The following is a 22093-nucleotide window of genomic DNA, read 5'->3' as shown; positions in this document are numbered from 1 at the left end:
AATTCTAGTTTTCAGTTGCTCCGGTTTTTCTTTCCCTTCTTTCCCCAGATCCGGAAGAATTCCTGAACCAGCTTTTCCAGCTGCTGAAGACAGAGCCCCTGCTGAAAATCAGGTGAGGGTCAAGAGCTTGCAGAAGGCTCCTCTGTTGTTGTGGGTGTTGATGTCGGCCCTGTTGGCGTTATGACAGCCAGGGCTGGTGCGCGGTCAATTCCAGTCCCACAGGCCCCGGAGTCACAACACAGGTGAATGGAGCATTAATTTGTGTTTCCCCGAGATCTTGTACCCTCGAATGCTCCAATGAATTCCAGGCACCAGGAGCGGAATTCTCCGACCCCCCCGCAGGGTCAGGGAATCGCCCGGGGCCTTCGTAAATCCCACCCCCGCCGTGGCTGGAATTCTCCACCACCCGGGAATCGGCGGGGAGCGGGAATAGCGCCGCCACAGTCGGCGGGCCCACCGTGGCGATTTTCCGGCCCGCGATGGGCCGAAGTCCCGCCGCTGAGAGGCCTCTCCCGCCACCGTGGTTTCAACCACCTCTGGTGGCGGCGGGATTGGCGGCGCGAGCGGGCCCCCGGGGTCCTGGGGGGGGGGGGGCGGGGCGATCGGGCCCCGGGGGGTGCCCCCACGGTGACCAGACCTGCGATCGGGGGAGGCGCAAGAGAATCCCCCAGCGCGTATGCGCCGGTGGTGACGTCAGCGGTAGCTGACGCACTGGCGCATGCGTGAACCGGCGAAGGCCTTTCGGCCAGCCCCGGCGCCGGGCGGCGGGCGTCAAAGGCCGCTGGAGCCGGTTTGGGCGCCAGTCGGTGTGGTGCCAACCGCTCCGGCACGGGCCTAGCCCCTCAATGTGAGGGTTTGGCCCCTAAATTCTCCGCACCTTTGGGGAGGCCCAATGCCGGAGTGGTTGGCGCCACTCCGCTACGCTGGGACCCCCCCGCCCCGCCGGGTAGGGGAGAATCCCGCCCCAGATTTATGAGTAAAATATTAACAAACCTTGTCAATAAAAAGAGGAAAAGGTGGATGTATATAAAGAAATGGTCTTTCAATCTACCTAATCCCAAGACCCCATCCCACCCTCTACCCACCCTCTACCCAGACAGACACAAGGTAAGGGTTGGGAGGGATAAAAAAGGAATTTAATGGGTAGGTTTGAGGTGAGTCTTCACTGCTGTGGTTGCGGTCTCTGGGAAATAGATTTACCCAAGAGGTTCGTGTTCGCGCAATTCCATCTTTCGACCACCAGATGCCGTTTTACCCAAGGGTCCAGGTCGGTGCAATTCCTGTCGTCAGCCACCAGATGATGCTGCACACAGGATGCTCATATTGGTGCACTTCTGCGTTTCCACCACCAGGCGGAGCTTTCACCTCTTTGATAGATTAATACAGCCCTGACCCAGGCATTAGCAGTTTTTACTGTGGCCTGATTCCTGTACAAGACTCCAGCAGTGTGACCACACATGCTCCCACCTTAAGCTTCAATTCCAAACTCTTCCCAGCCCTTCAGACACCAAGTTAAAAGGTTTCAGGCCTCGTGAACGACTCTTTGTTTTCTTACTGCCGAAGCCTTCCACAAACACGAGTGCTGCCTGCCTCCTCCCTCGGAGAAACTTCACAGAACTGGCGCGGTGGGTTTAATTGAGGGAAGAAGAGCCGCAGAGAGAGAGAAGGAGAGAGTGACTCCTGAAGGTTCCGACTAGCTGACTCTCCTCACAGAACTGAACAAGAGATGGCACTGTCCAGAAGACCCGCCTTCTTTCCGGAAAGTTTCTGACTGGCTTCACCAACCACAGGCGGCTGGCTGTAAATCTTCTGCACACCGATTGGCTGCTTGCCAAGTCCATCAAACGACATCATAGGTTCCACCACCAAACCTAGAGGAGACGTCATGGCCTGGCCCAACAGGCCGGGCGTGTCCCTGCTCTGCCTAAAATCTGTAGTTCAACAGAATTCCCAAATGGTGCAGTAAGGTAGTAGCAGCTAACCAGAAGACTGTAGATCAAAGCGGGCTGCAGGACAGGAGATAAAAAGGGGGACACAGGGCAGGCAAAAGGTTTAACAACAATATCCTTTGTCGTCCAGTACTTCCCCGGAGTGGGGAAACTACGACATCTTCTTCGCAGCTTTCAATACGTCATCGATGGAGATTAACATCTTGCCAAGGTCATCCCCACACCCCCACTACTTGCCTTCAAACAACCGTGCAACCTCAAACAAACCATCGTTTGCAGCAAACTACCCAGCCTTCAGAACAGCGACCACGACACCACACAGCCCTGCCAGGGCAATCTCTGCAAGACATGCCAGATCATCAACATGGGTACCACCATTACACATGAGAACACCACCCACCAGGTACGCGATACATACTCGTGCGACTCGGCCAACGTTGTCTACCTCATACGCTGCAGGAAAGGATGTCCCGATGTGTGGTACATTGGTGAGACCATGCAGATGCTGCGACAACGGATGAACGGACATCACGCGACAATCGCCAGGCAGGAATGTCCCCTTCCAGTCGGGGAACACTTCAGCAGTCAAGGGCATTCAGCCTCTGATCTTCGGGTAAGCGTTCTCCAAGGCGGCCTTCAGGACGCACGACAACGCAGAATCGCCGAGCAGAAACTTATAGCCAAGTTCCGCACACAGGAGAACGGCCTCAACCGGGACCTGGGATTCATGTCACATTACATTCACCCCCCACCATCTGGCTTGCGAAATCCTACCAACTGTCCTGGCTTGAGACAACTCACACCTCTTTCTCTGGATCTGTAAAGACTTAATTACCTGCAAATGCTCGCATTCGAAGTATCGTGTTGCATCATTGACTTTGTCTATGTTTCTGGAACCCACTTCTTCATTCACCTGAAGAAGGAGCTGTGCTCCGAAAGCTAGTGATACCAAGCAAACCTGTTGGACTTTAACCTGGTGTCAGACTTCTTACTGAGCCCAGCCCAGTCCAACGCCGGCATCTCCACATCAACAATATCCTAACATAGGTGTTGGTGGTGATCTTTGTGTTGGTGTTGTTGGTGATGTGTTTGGTGGTGTTGGGTGCTCTTGGTGTTAGTGTTGTTGGTTTTGTTGGTGTTGGTGTTTGTTGTCTCTGGTGATGTGGTTGACATGGGTTTCACTGGCAGCGTTGTCTTGCAGAGCAGGGCGACAGGAGCCACAGGACTGCACTTCCCACCAGATATTTTTCCAGGATAAAGGTTCCATCCGGATTCCCACCGTGCAGAAGCTGCTGGAACTTTCCTTCCAACACAGCGACCTGAAGCTCACCGAGGTAACAGTACTCCCATAGTGTCCCCACCCCCCCTCTCACATCCATATTGCCGCCTGCTCCAGGTGGGGTACAGAGCCCCACACAGAGCAGACAACGCGCTGGTATTACCTTCCCCCACACAGTTACTGGGGTAGCTGGTCTCAACGAATGCAGATGGGGGTTTTGGCGGAGTAGGAGGTATGTTGAGGTGGAGTGGTTGAGGGATGTGGCAGCAATGGTCTACTCCCACAAGGTGGCAGTAGTTACCCAGTGGGAAAGGAAAGATGTGAAGGCCTAACAGAGAGAGATTAGAGAGTGGAAAAGATTCCCGAGCTTGGTCCAAGGGACGAGGAGCTTGATGGATTGGGAGTGGTCGGGGACTGTTTACCTGGGAGAAGAGGAGGTTGATAGGGGATTGCGAATGGCACAAGATAAATCGCTCCCTCAGAGAGCTGCTGCGGACAAGGCAGGTCTGTCAGGATACAGGACCAGACCCCAACATTTATTAGGGTAGCGACCAGACCCCAACATTTATTAGGGTAGCGACCAGACCCCAACATTTATTAGGGTAGCGACCAGACCCCAACATTTATTAGGATACTGGACCAGACCCCAACATTTATTAGGGTACTGGACCAGACCCCAACATTTATTAGGGTAGCGACCAGACCCCAACATTTATTAGGGTAGCGACCTGACCCCAACATTTATTAGGGTAGCGACCAGACCCCAACATTTATTAGGGTAGCGACCAGACCCCAACATTTATTAGGGTACTGGACCAGACCCCAACATTTATTAGGGTAGCGACCAGACCCCAACATTTATTAGGGTAGCGACCAGACCCCAACATTTATTAGGGTAGCGACCAGATCCCAACATTTATTAGGGTAGCGACCAGACCCCAACATTTATTAGGGTAGCGACCAGACCCCAACATTTATTAGGGTACTGGACCAGACCCCAACATTTATTAGGGTACTGACCCGACCCCAACATTTATTAGGTACTGGACCAGACCCCAACATTTATTAGGGTAGCGACCAGACCCCAACATTTATTAGGGTAGCGACCAGACCCCAACATTTATTAGGGTAGCGACCAGACCCCAACATTTATTAGGGTAGCGACCCGACCCCAACATTTATTAGGGTAGCGACCAGACCCCAACATTTATTAGGGTAGCGACCAGACCCCAACATTTATTAGGGTACTGGACCAGACCCCAACATTTATTAGGGTAGCGACCAGACCCCAACATTTATTAGGGTACAGGACCAGACCCCAACATTTATTAGGGTACAGGACCAGACCCCAACATTTATAGGGTAGCGACCAGACCCCAACATTATTAGGGTAGCGACCAGACCCCAACATTTATTAGGGTAGCGACCAGACCCCAACATTTATTAGGGTAGCGACCAGACCCCAACATTTATTAGGGTAGCGACCAGACCCCAACATTTATTAGGGTAGCGACCAGACCCCAACATTTATTAGGGTAGCGACCAGACCCCAACATTTATTAGGGTAGCGACCAGACCCCAACATTTATTAGGGTAGCGACCAGACCCCAACATTTATTAGGGTACTGGACCAGACCCCAACATTTATTAGGGTAGCGACCAGACCCCAACATTTATTAGGGTAGCGACCAGACCCCAACATTTATTAGGGTACTGGACCAGACCCCAACATTTATTAGGGTAGCGACCAGACCCCAACATTTATTAGGGTACTGGACCAGACCCCAACATTTATTAGGGTACTGGACCAGACCCCAACATTTATTAGGGTACTGGACCAGACCCCAACATTTATTAGGGTAGCGACCAGACCCCAACATTTATTAGGGTAGCGACCAGACCCCAACATTTATTAGGGTACTGGACCAGACCCCAACATTTATTAGGGTACTGGACCAGACCCCAACATTTATTAGGGTAGCGACCAGACCCCAACATTTATTAGGGTACTGGACCAGACCCCAACATTTATTAGGGTAGCGACCAGACCCCAACATTTATTAGGGTACTGGACCAGACCCCAACATTTATTAGGGTAGCGACCAGACCCCAACATTTATTAGGGTACTGGACCAGACCCCAACATTTATTAGGGCACATTCATTTATTAGGGTCGACCAGACCCCAACATTTATTAGGGTAGCGACCAGACCCCAACATTTATTAGGGTACTGGACCAGACCCCAACATTTATTAGGGTAGCGACCAGACCCCAACATTTATTAGGGTAGCGACCAGACCCCAACATTTATTAGGGTAGCGACCAGACCCCAACATTTATTAGGGTACTGGACCAGACCCCAACATTTATTAGGGTAGCGACCAGACCCCAACATTTATTAGGGTAGCGACCAGACCCCAACATTTATTAGGGTAGCGACCAGACCCCAACATTTATTAGGGTAGCGACCAGACCCCAACATTTATTAGGGTAGCGACCAGACCCCAACATTTATTAGGGTAGCGACCAGACCCCAACATTTATTAGGGTAGCGACCCGACCCCAACATTTATTAGGGTAGCGACCAGACCCCAACATTTATTAGGGTAGCGACCAGACCCCAACATTTATTAGGGTAGCGACCAGACCCCAACATTTATTAGGGTAGCGACCAGACCCCAACATTTATTAGGGTACTGGACCAGACCCCAACATTTATTAGGGTAGCGACCAGACCCCAACATTTATTAGGGTAGCGACCAGACCCCAACATTTATTAGGGTAGCGACCAGACCCCAACATTTATTAGGGTACTGGACCAGACCCCAACATTTATTAGGGTAGCGACCAGACCCCAACATTTATTAGGGTAGCGACCAGACCCCAACATTTATTAGGGTAGCGACCAGACCCCAACATTTATTAGGGTAGCGACCAGACCCCAACATTTATTAGGGTAGCGACCAGACCCCAACATTTATTAGGATACTGGACCAGACCCCAACATTTATTAGGGTACTGGACCAGACCCCAACATTTATTAGGGTACTGGACCAGACCCCAACATTTATTAGGGTAGCGACCAGACCCCAACATTTATTAGGGTAGCGACCAGACCCCAACATTTATTAGGGTAGAGGACCAGACCCCAACATTTATTAGGGTAGCGACCAGACCCCAACATTTATTAGGGTAGCGACCCGACCCCAACATTTATTAGGGTACTGGACCAGACCCCAACATTTATTAGGGTACTGGACCAGACCCCAACATTTATTAGGGTAGCGACCAGACCCCAACATTTATTAGGGTACTGGACCAGACCCCAACATTTATTAGGGTAGCGACCAGACCCCAACATTTATTAGGGTAGCGACCAGACCCCAACATTTATTAGGGTAGCGACCAGACCCCAACATTTATTAGGGTAGCGACCAGACCCCAACATTTATTAGGGTAGCGACCAGACCCCAACATTTATTAGGGTAGCGGACCAGACCCCAACATTTATTAGGGTAGCGACCAGACCCCAACATTTATTAGGGTAGCGACCAGACCCCAACATTTATTAGGGTAGCGACCAGACCCCAACATTTATTAGGGTAGCGACCAGACCCCAACATTTATTAGGGTACGGACCAGACCCCAACATTTATTAGGGTAGCGACCAGACCCCAACATTTATTAGGGTAGCGACCAGACCCCAACATTTATTAGGGTAGCGACCAGACCCCAACATTTATTAGGGAACTGGACCAGACCCCAACATTTATTAGGGTACAGGACCAGACCCCAACATTTATTAGGGTACTGGACCAGACCCCAACATTTATTAGGGTAGCGACCAGACCCCAACATTTATTAGGGTACTGGACCAGACCCCAACATTTATTAGGGTAGCGACCAGACCCCAACATTTATTAGGGTAGCGACCAGACCCCAACATTTATTAGGGTAGCGACCAGACCCCAACATTTATTAGGGTAGCGACCATACCCCAACATTTATTAGGGTAGCGACCAGACCCCAACATTTATTAGGGTACTGGACCAGACCCCAACATTTATTAGGATACTGGACCAGACCCCAACATTTATTAGGGTAGCGACCAGACCCCAACATTTATTAGGGTAGCGACCAGACCCCAACATTTATTAGGGTAGCGACCAGACCCCAACATTTATTAGGGTAGCGACCAGACCCCAACATTTATTAGGGTAGCGACCAGACCCCAACATTTATTAGGGTAGCGACCAGACCCCAACATTTATTAGGGTAGCGACCAGACCCCAACATTTATTAGGGTAGCGACCAGACCCCAACATTTATTAGGGTAGCGACCAGACCCCAACATTTATTAGGGTAGCGACCAGACCCCAACATTTATTAGGGTAGCGACCAGACCCCAACATTTATTAGGGTAGCGACCAGACCCCAACATTTATTAGGGTACTGGACCAGACCCCAACATTTATTAGGGTACTGGACCAGACCCCAACATTTATTAGGGTACTGGACCAGACCCCAACATTTATTAGGGTAGCGACCAGACCCCAACATTTATTAGGGTAGCGACCAGACCCCAACATTTATTAGGGTAGCGACCAGACCCCAACATTTATTAGGGTACTGGACCAGACCCCAACATTTATTAGGGTATCGACCAGACCCCAACATTTATTAGGGTAGCGACCAGACCCCAACATTTATTAGGGTACTGGACCAGACCCCAACATTTATTAGGGTAGCGACCAGACCCCAACATTTATTAGGGTAGCGACCAGACCCCAACATTTATTAGGGTAGCGACCAGACCCCAACATTTATTAGGGTAGCGACCAGATCCCAACATTTATTAGGGTAGCGACCAGACCCCAACATTTATTAGGGTAGCGACCAGACCCCAACATTTATTAGGGTAGCGACCAGACCCCAACATTTATTAGGGTAGCGACCAGACCCCTACATTTATTAGGGTACAGGACCAGACCCCAACATTTATTAGGGTAGCGACCAGACCCCAACATTTATTAGGGTAGCGACCAGACCCCAACATTTATTAGGGTAGCGACCAGACCCCAACATTTATTAGGGTAGCGACCAGACCCCAACATTTATTAGGGTAGCGACCAGACCCCAACATTTATTAGGGTAGCGACCAGACCCCAACATTTATTAGGGTAGCGACCAGACCCCAACATTTATTAGGGTACTGGACCAGACCCCAACATTTATTAGGGTACTGGAGCAGACCCCAACATTTATTAGGGTAGAGACCAGACCCCAACATTTATTAGGGTACTGGACCAGACCCCAACATTTATTAGGGTAGCGACCAGACCCCAACATTTATTAGGATACAGGACCAGACCCCTACATTTATTAGGATACAGGACCAGACCCCTACATTTATTAGGGTACAGGACCAGACCCCAACATTTATTAGGGTAGCGACCAGACCCCAACATTTATTAGGGTAACGACCAGACCCCAACATTTATTAGGGTACTGGACCCGACCCCAACATTTATTAGGGTAGCGACCAGACCCCAACATTTATTAGGGTAGCGACCCGACCCCAACATTTATTAGGATACTGGACCAGACCCCAACATTTATTAGGGTAGCGACCCGACCCCAACATTTATTAGGGTACTGGACCAGACCCCAACATTTATTAGGGTAGCGACCAGACCCCAACATTTATTAGGGTACTGGACCAGACCCCAACATTTATTAGGGTACTGGACCAGACCCCAACATTTATTAGGATACTGGACCCGACCCCAACATTTATTAGGGTACCGGACCAGACCCCAACATTTATTAGGGTAGCGACCAGACCCCAACATTTATTAGGGTACTGGACCAGACCCCAACATTTATTAGGGTAGCGACCAGACCCCAACATTTATTAGGGTAGCGACCAGACCCCAACATTTATTAGGATACTGGACCAGACCCCAACATTTATTAGGGTAGCGACCAGACCCCAACATTTATTAGGGTACTGGACCAGACCCCAACATTTATTAGGGTAGCGACCAGACCCCAACATTTATTAGGATACTGGACCAGACCCCAACATTTATTAGGGTAGCGACCAGACCCCAACATTTATTAGGGTAGCGACCAGACCCCAACATTTATTAGGGTAGCGACCCGATCCCAACATTTATTAGGGTAGCGACCAGACCCCAACATTTATTAGGGTAGCGACCAGACCCCAACATTTATTAGGGTAGCGACCAGACCCCAACATTTATTAGGGTACTGGACCAGACCCCAACATTTATTAGGGTAGCGACCAGACCCCAACATTTATTAGGGTAGCGACCAGACCCCAACATTTATTAGGGTAGCGACCAGACCCCAACATTTATTAGGGTAGCGACCAGACCCCAACATTTATTAGGGTACTGGACCAGACCCCAACATTTATTAGGGTAGCGACCAGACCCCAACATTTATTAGGGTAGCGACCAGACCCCAACATTTATTAGGGTACGGACCAGACCCCAACATTTATTAGGGTAGCGACCAGACCCCAACATTTATTAGGGTAGCGACCAGACCCCAACATTTATTAGGGTACTGGACCAGACCCCAACATTTATTAGGGTAGCGACCAGACCCCAACATTATTAGGGTAGCGACCAGACCCCAACATTTATTAGGGTAGCGACCAGACCCCAACATTTATTAGGGTAGCGACCAGACCCCAACATTTATTAGGGTACAGGACCAGACCCCAACATTTATTAGGGTAGCGACCAGACCCCAACATTTATTAGGGTAGCGACCAGACCCCAACATTTATTAGGGTAGCGACCAGACCCCAACATTTATTAGGGTAGCGACCAGACCCCAACATTTATTAGGGAACTGGACCAGACCCCAACATTTATTAGGGTAGCGACCAGACCCCAACATTTATTAGGGTAGCGACCAGACCCCAACATTTATTAGGGTAGCGACCAGACCCCAACATTTATTAGGGTAGCGACCAGACCCCAACATTTATTAGGGTAGCGACCAGACCCCAACATTTATTAGGGTAGCGACCAGACCCCAACATTTATTAGGGTAGCGACCAGACCCCAACATTTATTAGGGTAGCGACCAGACCCCAACATTTATTAGGGTAGCGACCAGACCCCAACATTTATTAGGGAACTGGACCAGACCCCAACATTTATTAGGGTAGCGACCAGACCCCAACATTTATTAGGGTAGCGACCAGACCCCAACATTTATTAGGGTACTGGACCAGACCCCAACATTTATTAGGATACTGGACCCGACCCCAACATTTATTAGGATACTGGACCAGACCCCAACATTTATTAGGGAACTGGACCAGACCCCAACATTTATTAGGGTAGCGACCAGACCCCAACATTTATTAGGGTAGCGACCAGACCCCAACATTTATTAGGGTAGCGACCAGACCCCAACATTTATTAGGGTACTGGACCAGACCCCAACATTTATTAGGGTAGCGACCAGATCCCAACATTTATTAGGGTAGCGACCAGACCCCAACATTTATTAGGGTAGCGACCAGACCCCAACATTTATTAGGGAACTGGACCAGACCCCAACATTTATTAGGGTACTGGACCAGACCCCAACATTTATTAGGGTAGCGACCAGACCCCAACATTTATTAGGGTAGCGACCCGATCCCAACATTTATTAGGGTACTGGACCAGACCCCAACATTTATTAGGGTAGCGACCAGACCCCAACATTTATTAGGGTAGCGACCAGACCCCAACATTTATTAGGGTAGCGACCCGATCCCAACATTTATTAGGGTACTGGACCAGACCCCAACATTTATTAGGGTAGCGACCAGACCCCAACATTTATTAGGGTAGCGACCAGACCCCAACATTTATTAGGGTAGCGACCAGACCCCAACATTTATTAGGGTAGCGACCAGACCCCAACATTTATTAGGGTAGCGACCAGACCCCAACATTTATTAGGGTAGCGACCAGACCCCAACATTTATTAGGGTAGCGACCAGACCCCAACATTTATTAGGGTAGCGACCAGACCCCAACATTTATTAGGGAACTGGACCAGACCCCAACATTTATTAGGGTAGCGACCAGACCCCAACATTTATTAGGGTAGCGACCAGACCCCAACATTTATTAGGGTACTGGACCAGACCCCAACATTTATTAGGGTAGCGACCAGACCCCAACATTTATTAGGGTACTGGACCAGACCCCAACATTTATTAGGATACTGGACCAGACCCCAACATTTATTAGGGTAGCGACCAGACCCCAACATTTATTAGGGTACTGGACCAGACCCCAACATTTATTAGGGTAGCGACCAGACCCCAACATTTATTAGGGTAGCGACCAGACCCCAACATTTATTAGGGTAGCGACCAGACCCCAACATTTATTAGGGTACTGGACCAGACCCCAGCATTTATTAGGGTAGCGACCAGACCCCAACATTTATTAGGGTAGCGACCAGACCCCAACATTTATTAGGGTAGCGACCAGACCCCAACATTTATTAGGGTAGCGACCAGACCCCAACATTTATTAGGGTAGCGACCAGACCCCAACATTTATTAGGGTACTGGACCCGACCCCAACATTTATTAGGGTAGCGACCAGACCCCAACATTTATTAGGGTAGCGACCAGACCCCAACATTTATTAGGGTACTGGACCAGACCCCAACATTTATTAGGGTAGCGACCAGACCCCAACATTTATTAGGGTAGCGACCAGACCCCAACATTTATTAGGATACTGGACCAGACCCCAACATTTATTAGGGTACTGGACCAGACCCCAACATTTATTAGGTAGCGACCAGACCCCAACATTTATTAGGGTAGCGACCAGACCCCAACATTTATTAGGGTAGCGACCAGACCCCAACATTATTAGGGTAGCGACCAGACCCCAACATTTATTAGGGTAGCGACCAGACCCCAACATTTATTAGGGTAGCGACCAGACCCCAACATTTATTAGGGTAGCGACCAGACCCCAACATTTATTAGGGTAGCGACCAGACCCCAACATTTATTAGGGTAGCTGACCAGACCCCAACATTTATTAGGGTAGCGACCAGACCCCAACATTTATTAGGGTAGCGACCAGACCCCAACATTTATTAGGGTAGCGACCAGACCCCAACATTTATTAGGGTAGCGACCAGACCCCAACATTTATTAGGGTACAGGACCAGACCCCAACATTTATTAGGGTAGCGACCAGACCCCAACATTTATTAGGGTACTGGACCAGACCCCAACATTTATTAGGGTAGCGACCAGACCCCAACATTTATTAGGATAGCGACCAGACCCCAACATTTATTAGGGTAGCGACCAGACCCCAACATTTATTAGGATACTGGACCAGACCCCAACATTTATTAGGATAGCGGATCTGGCCACTCCCCATATCCCTTTATCCCGCTAATAATTAAACCCCTATCTCTTGCTGCATTTTAAACTTGGTCAGTGGCCCTGCGCCCACTGCAATGTGGGTAGAGAATTCCACAGATTCACGCCCCTTTTAGTGAAATAATTCCTCCTCATTCCTGTTTGAAGTCTGCCCCCCCCCCCCTCCCCCCAAGCCTGTAACGATGTCCTCCGATTCCAGAATGTTCTACATGGGAGACACCCATTGTACGTCCACCCTCTCAATCCCCCATTAGCATCTCATATACCTCAATGTGATCTCCTCCCATTCTTCTGAACTCCAGCGAGTATAGGCCTAAACTGCTCAATCTCTCATGCATCCCTGGACTCAACCTAGTGAACCTTCTCTGAACCATCACTAATACATTTCCATCCTTCCTCAAGTGAATGGGCCTAAATTGAGCACAGTCCTTCATGCCCAATGGAGTTGCAACAGCACCTCTCTACTTTTCCACTCTATTCCATCAGCAATGAATGCCAAGTGGTTGAGGGGAATCATTTCAATGGGTTTAAAAGTCGGCGAGGCCGGATCAATGCATGAGGGAAACCGGAATGGTAGGATAGGTTGATAGGGAGGGAGGAGGTGTGGGGCAGTCGGGTGATGGAGGGGTTGGGGAGATTAAGAACAGGAGGGAGAAAGCTCGTGCGGAGCTTAAAAAACAGTATGGGGATGAGATGCGATGAATGGCCTGTCTCCTGTGCTTGAAAATAGGATGCGAGCGACCGTCGACCGTGGTTGGGAAACGGGAGCGATGTTCTGTTCCCCACTCCCACCCTCCGAGAGCCGAACAGGAGACCCTCGCATGGGGGGGGGAAAGGTCTGCTCCCAATCTGCTCATTCTGAACTTCTGTCTTTTCTCCTTCCAACCCCCCCCCCCCCCCTTCCCCGCCCCAAACACCCGCATTCCCTCCCTCACAGGCTCCGTCCTGTCTGATTCTACAGATGCCTCGGTTCGGGAAGAATTTCAAGATGTTCGACCTGGTCCTCCCTACGCTGGAGCTAAACATCACCGACCTGTTGGAGGACAGTGAGTTCAGGGGTCAGGGGTCAGAGGGAGCGGGGGTGGGCCGGGGTGTTGGGGTTAAGGGGCAGAGGTGCTTCCAGTCGCAGCTCCCTGGAGGAGGGTCATAACAGATTCCGAGACAAAAGGGGGGAAAGGGGGGGGCCACGGAAGGTGATGTCAAAGGTCCCCTGGCCCACCCGTTGGCGGACACGAGGGGTTGGGGAGGTGTGAGAGCGAGTAATCCTCACTACCCAGTGACCTCAATTTGTATCCCTCAGCCAACAGCTGGGGAGTTGGTGCCACAGTGGTAATGCCACTGGGCTAGTAGGGGGAAGGGGCGCAAGCGTGGGGCAGGGGGTTGGGGGGGGGGGAAACAAGAGTTTGAAACCCACCAATGACAGCCAGTGGAATTTAAATGTAATTGCTAAAATCTGGAATATATGGCGCTAATCCCGGTAATGATGACCCTGACAGCTACCGTTGATTGTCATAAACAAAAACCCATCTGGTTCAGTGATGTTCCTTCTTTGGGGAAGGGAGGCGTCTGGCCTCCATCAGGCGTGCACATCGGCGTTCCTGGAACATGGGCGTGAAACACGTTCCCGGTTGGCCCCCGGAATGCGACGTGGGAAAGTCCGAGCAGGGCTGGCATTTCTAGCGTGCCTCATCGGCCGGGAGGGTGTTGGGTTGGGGGCCTTTTAACAGCCGCTCGCTGGTCTGTCTCGGAGAGCTGCGGACCAGGGAAAGATAAAGCGGGATGGGAAAAATAACGCCAAGCGTGTCTGTGCGGTGCGTTCAATCAGAAACCTCAGTCCACCCCCAGTTTTAGAAAAATTTTATTTCACCCTGGGTTCTTCAGCCCGTCCCAGTCGAGGTTGAAGCTAAAACACCAAATGCCTCCTGCCCAATTGGCTCCCACCCACCCCCCACCCCCACCCACACCGCCGACCGTGAAAGCACGTTCCAATCGACCCCCCTTTTTTTAAAGTAAATTTAGAGTACTCAATTCATTTTTCCCAATTAAGGGTCAATTTAGTGTGGCCGATCCACCTACCCTGCGCATCTTTGGGTTGTGGGGGTGAAACCCACGCAGACACGGGGAGAATGTGCAAACTCCACACGGACAGTGACCCAGAGCCGGGATCGAACCTGGGACCTCGGCGCCGTGAGGCAGCAGGGCTAACCCACTGTGCCACCGTGGTGCCCTCAATTGGCCCTCTTAATGGGCCGAATCACCCGCTCGATTGTCAACGGGTTGTTATGGGCCAGGGTTTTAAAAAAGTATATTATGAACTGAAAATGAAAATGGCTTATTGTCACGAGTAGGCTTCAATGAAGTCACTGTGAAAAGCCCCTAGTCGCCACATTCTGGCGCCTGTTCCGGGGAGGCTGGTACGGGAATTGAACCGTGCTGCTGGCCTGCTTGGTCTGCTTTAAAAGCCAGCGATTTAGCACAGTGTGCTAAACCAGCCCCTCTGATTATGGAGTTCACCTGACCTATAACTTTTTGTTGAATTTGGCTGGGTTGAGCACAAGAGCATTCCTTTCAGTTGTTATTCAACAGACTTCTCAGGCGCATTTATTCAAAAAAACAAGGTTTATTCTCAGAATGTAGTTAACATTTGTATAAACACACACAGTAAGCATTTTTATCAACTACAAACATAGAGACCCTCACACAGCTACAGTAATCTATGTATAACCCTTAATGAATTCCCCCTTAACTGTTCCAATTCAATAACAAAATCCAAGTAAAAGCAGAAACCCCTTTTAAAGGTGTGGGCCAGCTCACAGCACTCTTACTGGGATAAGACTTGTTAGTGATACTCTGTTCCCCTCTTCAAACAGCAGATTTGAATTCCTTCCAGAAAACAATTATCTCTTTTATGTTGTCAAGCAGTCTGGAAACAGCTTTTAAAATGAAGATAGAGAGACATTTACTTCAACCGGTGCAGTTCAGGCCAGTCCAAACTCAAAGTGAAAGTAAAACTCAAAGCCACAGCCCAACTCCACCCACACAATGACATCACTGAAGCCATGTGATAAGACAAAACATTTCCTAAAGGGACACTGCCATGACAGTGTCTCTTTCTTACTCTGTCTCTTTGTTTCTCGCTGTTCTGTCTCTCTCTCTCTTTCTCTGACTCTTGTATGTCTCTCTCTGTTTCTGTTTCTTTCTCTCTCTCTCTCTAACCCCTCTCCCTGTCTCTCTCTCTCTGACTCTCTGTATCTGTCTCTCTCGCTCTTTCCCTCCTCTGTCTCTCTCTCTGTGTTGTTTTCTCTCTCTGTCTCCCGCTTTGTCTCTTCCCCCTCTCTCCCTGCCTCCACCCCTTGCACTTTTTTCTCGCTGCCCTCTCTCCCTCTCTCACTGTCTTGACCTCCTACACTCTCTCTCGCCTTCTCTCTCTCTCTCTGTCTGTCCCCCTATCTAAGGAATGCCACGTGGGTGGGGCTGCCTCAGGAGGCCCGAACCATTGCCCCCCCCCCCAGGCACGCCACATTCAGTTGATTTCGGTCTGCATATTTTTCTCCCTCCTGGTATAACTAAAATTGCCTCGTGTAAATCAAAGGGCAGGTGAAGCGACAATAGGGCACAACACTGGCTGTGAGAGGCTTGCGTTCTCTCTGTGCCCAATCAAGCGTAAATGGAGGCACGGTAGCACGGTGGTAAGCACTGTTGCTTCACAGCGCCAGGGTCCCAGGTTCGATTCCAGTCTGGGTCACTGTCTGTGCGGAGTCTGCACATCCTCCCCGTGTGTGCGTGGGTTTCCTCTGGGTGCTCCGGTTTCCTCCCACAGTCCAAAGACGTGCAGGTTAGGTGGATTGGCCATGATAAATTGCCCTTAGTGACCAAAAATGTGTAGGTTAGCTGATGGGGCTAGGGCAGGATTGGCGGTGCAGCTCTTTCAGAGTGTTGGTACGGACTCGATAGGCCGAACGGTCTCCTCTACGCTGTAAGGATTCTTATAAAAAAACATTTAAATTCATTTTTATGGGGTGTGGGCTTTGCTGACCCCATGTATTCCCAGCCTCTGGCCTGCCCTTCTGGCCACAGTATTTGTGTGGCTGGCCCAGTGCAGTTTCTGGTCAATGGTAACCGTCCATGGTAACCCTGGGTCACTGTCCGTGTGGAGTTTGCACATTCTCCCCGTGTCTGCGTGGCTTTCGTCCCCACAACCCAAAGATGCGCTGGTGAATTGGCCAGGCTAAATCGACCCTTAACTGGAAAAAAAAAAGAAATGGGTCTTCGAAATTTACAAAAGATTTTTTTTTTTAATGGAATATTCAGCCTATTTTAAACGTATTTAATCTTATTCACGGGGGTCGTGGTTAGTGGACGAAGCCGCGTTTCAATCTTGCGGCCCACAACGTTGAAGGCGGGGCCACACACACAGCCCACTCACTGCCGCTCCGGGTTTCCCCATCCGCTAGGCCGAACGGTGCCCTCTGTACGCGTGCGGCGTCACCCTGAGCTGGGGGTTGAAGGCCAGATGGCGCAGGTGAGAGATGGCAGGAACCAGGCATCCTGAGCCTTCACGTTGTGCGTCCCTGTCGCGCAAAAATGTGTTGTTCGTAAAGTTGGTCCAGCCGCAATTGTCGCGGGTCGCACAGACGAGACGCGCACGTCCGTGCCCTTCCTGCCGATTTCACGTGCCTCTGGGCAGGCACATGACGGAGCAACTCAAACCTCTGGCCCGTGTGACTCCTGACCCCGCACCCACCCCCAACATAGTGGTGTGGTTGATTGCCGGGCCCCTCTCCGAAATACCTGGTCAGGCCCACTCAGTTCATGGGGGGGGGGGGGGGACAATCGCCAGCCGCGCCCATGTCCCGTGAAAGAATAAACGAAGAGAGACGGCTCAAAGGCAGACGATTGGGTTGTCTGCTCCGTGTCTGTGTGTGTGTGTGTGTGTGTGCGGGATCTTGCTCTGTTGGCCTCAGCATCTACGACTTGCGGTGATGCCTGCGGGAGGCTTGGGACCGGTTTCCCAACCCCCGCCCCTCTACACCCCGCCCCCCCCACCGCCCCCCCCCCCCCCCCCCCCCACCGCCCCGCCTTTTAACCCTTTCCCCGTCCCCTCTGCTCCAGCCCCCAGGGAATGCCGGATATGCGGACAGCTGGCCTATGTGGAATGCCGGGAATGCTACAAGGATCCTGACCTGGCTCCCGGGAAGGTTAAGCAGTTCTGCGTGGCCTGCAGCGAGCAGGTAAGCGACGCTCCGTTCCTGGGAGGGTTGTGGGTGGGGGAGTCGCGGAGGAGAGGGTAGGTGGAGGAGCAGTGGGCAGGACTGTGCACAGTGCTCCCGGCGTGACAGGGAGCCCAGGGGCGGGATTCTCCCATTTTGAAGCTGTGCCCGGAGGAACTGTCTGGTTCAACGACGAGAAATGATGGCGCCGCCCACGCGACAATGCTCCAACTGGTGAGGGGTTAAACTCCACGTAAACCGCGTGGCCTTCCCGATACAAATGACTGGAGAATTGCCGGGTCCGTTACCGCACAACATAGTGCCCCCCCCTGGAAACCCTCGGACCACCCCCCCACCAGTCCCTCCAGCCCTCGCCGATGCCCCCCCCCCCTCCCCCCGGCCAGCAGCACGGCTCCCCCCTACCCCCCCCCCCCCCCCCCCACGACTGGTGTCCCTGGACAGCCGCCACGCCGGGTTCCCGTAAACTGAGATCACACACGTGTCCCGCGCCATCGGGCACTCGGCCCATCGGGGGAGGAGCATCAGGGGAGGGCCTTCAGGTAACATAGAACAGAACAGCACAGAACAGGCCCTTCGGCCCTCCATGTTGTGCCGAGCATTGTCCGAAACCAAGATCAAGCTATCCCACTTCCTGTCATTCTGGTGTGCTCCATGTGCCTATCCAATAACCACTTCTCCACTATCACAGCAGGCAGTCCATTCCACACCCTAACCACTCTCTGAGTAAAGATCCTACCTCCGTCATCCCTCCTATATCTCCCACCCTGAAACTTGTAGTTATGCCCCCTTGTAACAGCTACATCCACCCGAGGAAATAGTCTCTGAACGTCCACTCCATCTATCCCCTTCATCATCTTATAAACCTCTATGAAGTCGCCTCTCATCCTCCCCCACTCCAATGAGAAAAGCCCTAGCTCCCTCAACCTTTCCTCATAAGACCTACCCTCCAATCCAGGCAGCATCCTGGTAAATCTCCTTTGCACCCTTTCCAATGCTTCCACATCCTTCCTATAATGAGGTGACCAGAACTGCACACAATACGCCAAATGTGGTTCACCAGGGTCATGTATAGCTGCAGCATAACCCCGCAGCTCTTAAACTCAAGCCCCCTGTTAATAAACGCTAACACACGATAGGCCTTCTTCACGGCTCTATCCACTTGAGTGGCAACCTTCAGAGATCTGTGGACGTGTGAGGTGTGCGTCATGCTCCTCGATGATGCTGTTTTGGATGGGGCATCGCCCCCGATTCAGTCATAACAGGGATTCTTCGCCCGATGCCCGATTATAATATAGGCGTCGGAAAATGGAGAATCCTGCCCCAGAACTGTGCACAGTGCTCCAAGTGTGTTAGAGACTAGAACTGTGCACAGTGCTCCAAGTGTGTTAGAGACTAGAACTGTGCACAGTGCTCCAAGTGTGTTAGAGACTAGAACTGTGCACAGTGCTCCAAGTGTGTTAGAGACTAGAACTGTGCACAGTGCTCCAAGTGTGTTAGAGACTAGAACTGTGCACAGTGCTCCAAGTGTGTTAGAGACTAGAACTGTGCACAGTGCTCCAAGTGTGTTAGAGACTAGAACTGTGCACAGTGCTCCAAGTGTGTTAGAGACTAGAAATGTGCACAGTGCTCCAAGTGTGTTAGAGACTAGAACTGTGCACAGTGCTCCAAGTGTGTTAGAGACTAGAACTGTGCAGAGTGCGCCAAGTGTGATAGAGACTAGAACTGTGCACAGTGCTCCAAGTGTGATAGAGACTAGAACTGTGCACATTGCTCCAAGTGTGTTAGAGACTAGAACTGTGCACAGTGCTCCAAGTGTGTTAGAGACTAGAACTGTGCACAGTGCTCCAAGTGTGTTAGAGACTAGAACTGTGCACAGTGCTCCAAGTGTGTTAGAGACTAGAACTGTGCACAGTGCTCCAAGTGTGTTAGAGACTAGAACTGTGCACAGTGCTCCAAGTGTGATAGAGACTAGAACTGTGCACAGTGCTCCAAGTGTGTTAGAGACAGGAACTGTGCACAGTGCTCCAAGTGTGTTAGAGACTAGAACTGTGCACAGTGCTCCAAGTGTGTTAGAGACTAGAACTGTGCACAGTGCTCCAAGTGTGTTAGGGACTAGAACTGTGCACAGTGCTCCAAGTGTGTTAGAGACTAGAACTGTGCACAGTGCTCCAAGTGTGTTAGAGACTAGAACTGTGCACAGTGCTCCAAGTGTGTTAGAGACTAGAACTGTGCAAAGTGCTCCAAGTGTGTTAGAGACTAGAACTGTGCACAGTGCTCCAAGTGTGTTAGAGACTAGAACTGTGCACAGTGCTCCAAGTGTGTTAGAGACTAGAACTGTGCACCGTGCTCCAAGTGTGTTAGAGACTAGAACTGTGCACAGTGCTCCAAGTGTGTTAGAGACTAGAACTGTGCACAGTGCTCCAAGTGTGATAGAGACTAGAACTGTGTACAGTGCTCCAAGTGTGATAGAGACTAGAACTGTGCACAGTGCTCCAAGTGTGTTAGAGACTAGAACTGTGCACAGTGCTCCAAGTGTGATAGAGACAGAAACTGTGCACAGTGCTCCAAGTGTGTTAGTGACTAGAACTGTGCACAGTGCTCCAAGTGTGATAGAGACTAGAACTGTGCACAGTGCTCCAAGTGTGTTAGGGACTAGAACTGTGCACAGTGCTCCAAGTGTGATAGAGACTAGAACTGTGCACAGTGCTCCAAGTGTGATAGAGACTAGAACTGTGCACAGTGCTCCAAGTGTGTTAGGGACTAGAACTGTGCACAGTGCTCCAAGTGTGTTAGAGACTAGAACTGTGCACAGTGCTCCAAGTGTGTTAGAGACTAGAACTGTGCACAGTGCTCCAAGTGTGTTAGAGACTAGAACTGTGCACAGTGCTCCAAGTGTGTTAGAGACTAGAACTGTGCACAGTGCTCCAAGTGTGTTAGAGACTAGAACTGTGCACAGTGCTCCAAGTGTGTTAGAGACAAGAACTGTGCACAGTGCTCCAAGTGTGTTAGAGACTAGAACTGTGCACAGTGCTCCAAGTGTGTTAAAGACTAGAACTGTGCACAGTGCTCCAAGTGTGTTAGAGACTAGAACTGTGCACAGTGCTCCAAGTGTGATAGAGACAGGAACTGTGCACAGTGCTCCAAGTGTGTTAGAGACTAGAACTGTGCACAGTGCTCCAAGTGTGTTAGAGACTAGAACTGTGCACAGTGCTCCGAGTGTGTTAGAGACTAGAACTGTGCACAGTGCTCCAAGTGTGTTAGAGACTAGAACTGTGCACAGTGCTCCAAGTGTGTTAGAGGCTAGAACTGTGCACAGTGCTCCAAGTGTGTTAGAGACTAGAACTGTGCACAGTGCTCCAAGTGTGTCAGAGACTAGAACTGTGCACAGTGCTCCAAGTGTGTTAGAGACTGGAACTGTGCACAGTGCTCCAAGTGTGTTAGAGACTAGAACTGTGCACAGTGCTCCAAGTGTGTTAGTGACTAGAACTGTGCACAGTGCTCCAAGTGTGTTAGAGACTAGAACTGTGCACAGTGCTCCAAGTGTGTTAGAGACTAGAACTGTGCACAGTGCTCCAAGTGTGTTAGAGACTAGAACTGTGCACAGTGCTCCAAGTGTGTTAGAGACTAGAACTGTGCACAGTGCTCCAAGTGTGTTAGAGACTAGAACTGTGCACAGTGCTCCGAGTGTGTTAGAGACTAGAACTGTGCACAGTGCTCCAAGTGTGTTAGAGACCAGAACTGTGCACAGTGCTCCAAGTGTGTTAGAGACTAGAACTGTGCACAGTGCTCCAAGTGTGTTAGAGACTAGAACTGTGCACAGTGCTCCAAGTGTGTTAGAGACTAGAACTGTGCACAGTGCTCCAAGTGTGTTAAAGACTAGAACTGTGCACAGTGCTCCAAGTGTGTTAGAGACTAGAACTGTGCACAGTGCTCCAAGTGTGATAGAGACAGGAACTGTGCACAGTGCTCCAAGTGTGTTAGAGACTAGAACTGTGCACAGTGCTCCAAGTGTGTTAGAGACTAGAACTGTGCACAGTGCTCCAAGTGTGTTAGAGACTAGAACTGTGCACAGTGCTCCAAGTGTGTTAGGGACTAGAACTGTGCACAGTGCTCCAAGTGTGTTAGTGACTAGAACTGTGCACAGTGCTCCAAGTGTGATAGAGACTAGAACTGTGCACA

At 50.6% G+C, this 22093-nt stretch overlaps 1 protein-coding gene across 1 annotated transcript in view; it reads left to right on the top strand.

Moving 5' to 3' along the window:
• LOC119951622 (ubiquitin carboxyl-terminal hydrolase CYLD-like) overlaps positions 1 to 22093 on the top strand; it is a gene marked incomplete at its 5' end in the record, with an annotated part of 64251 nt that overhangs the window by 31730 nt on the left and 10428 nt on the right. Inside the window, 4 exons of the mRNA XM_038774803.1 lie at positions 49 to 112; positions 3151 to 3283; positions 13621 to 13729; positions 17796 to 17914. Of these exons, the coding sequence (XP_038630731.1) occupies positions 49 to 112; positions 3151 to 3283; positions 13621 to 13729; positions 17796 to 17914 (425 nt within the window). The remainder of the gene's footprint in view (positions 1 to 48; positions 113 to 3150; positions 3284 to 13620; positions 13730 to 17795; positions 17915 to 22093) is intronic.

The sequence above is a fragment of the Scyliorhinus canicula genome, chromosome 17 (assembly GCF_902713615.1).
Source record: "Scyliorhinus canicula chromosome 17, sScyCan1.1, whole genome shotgun sequence".
Taxonomy (NCBI): Eukaryota; Metazoa; Chordata; class Chondrichthyes; order Carcharhiniformes; family Scyliorhinidae; genus Scyliorhinus; species Scyliorhinus canicula.
The sequence above is the reverse complement of the archived record's forward strand: the minus strand, read 5'-3'. Positions and strand labels throughout refer to the sequence as shown.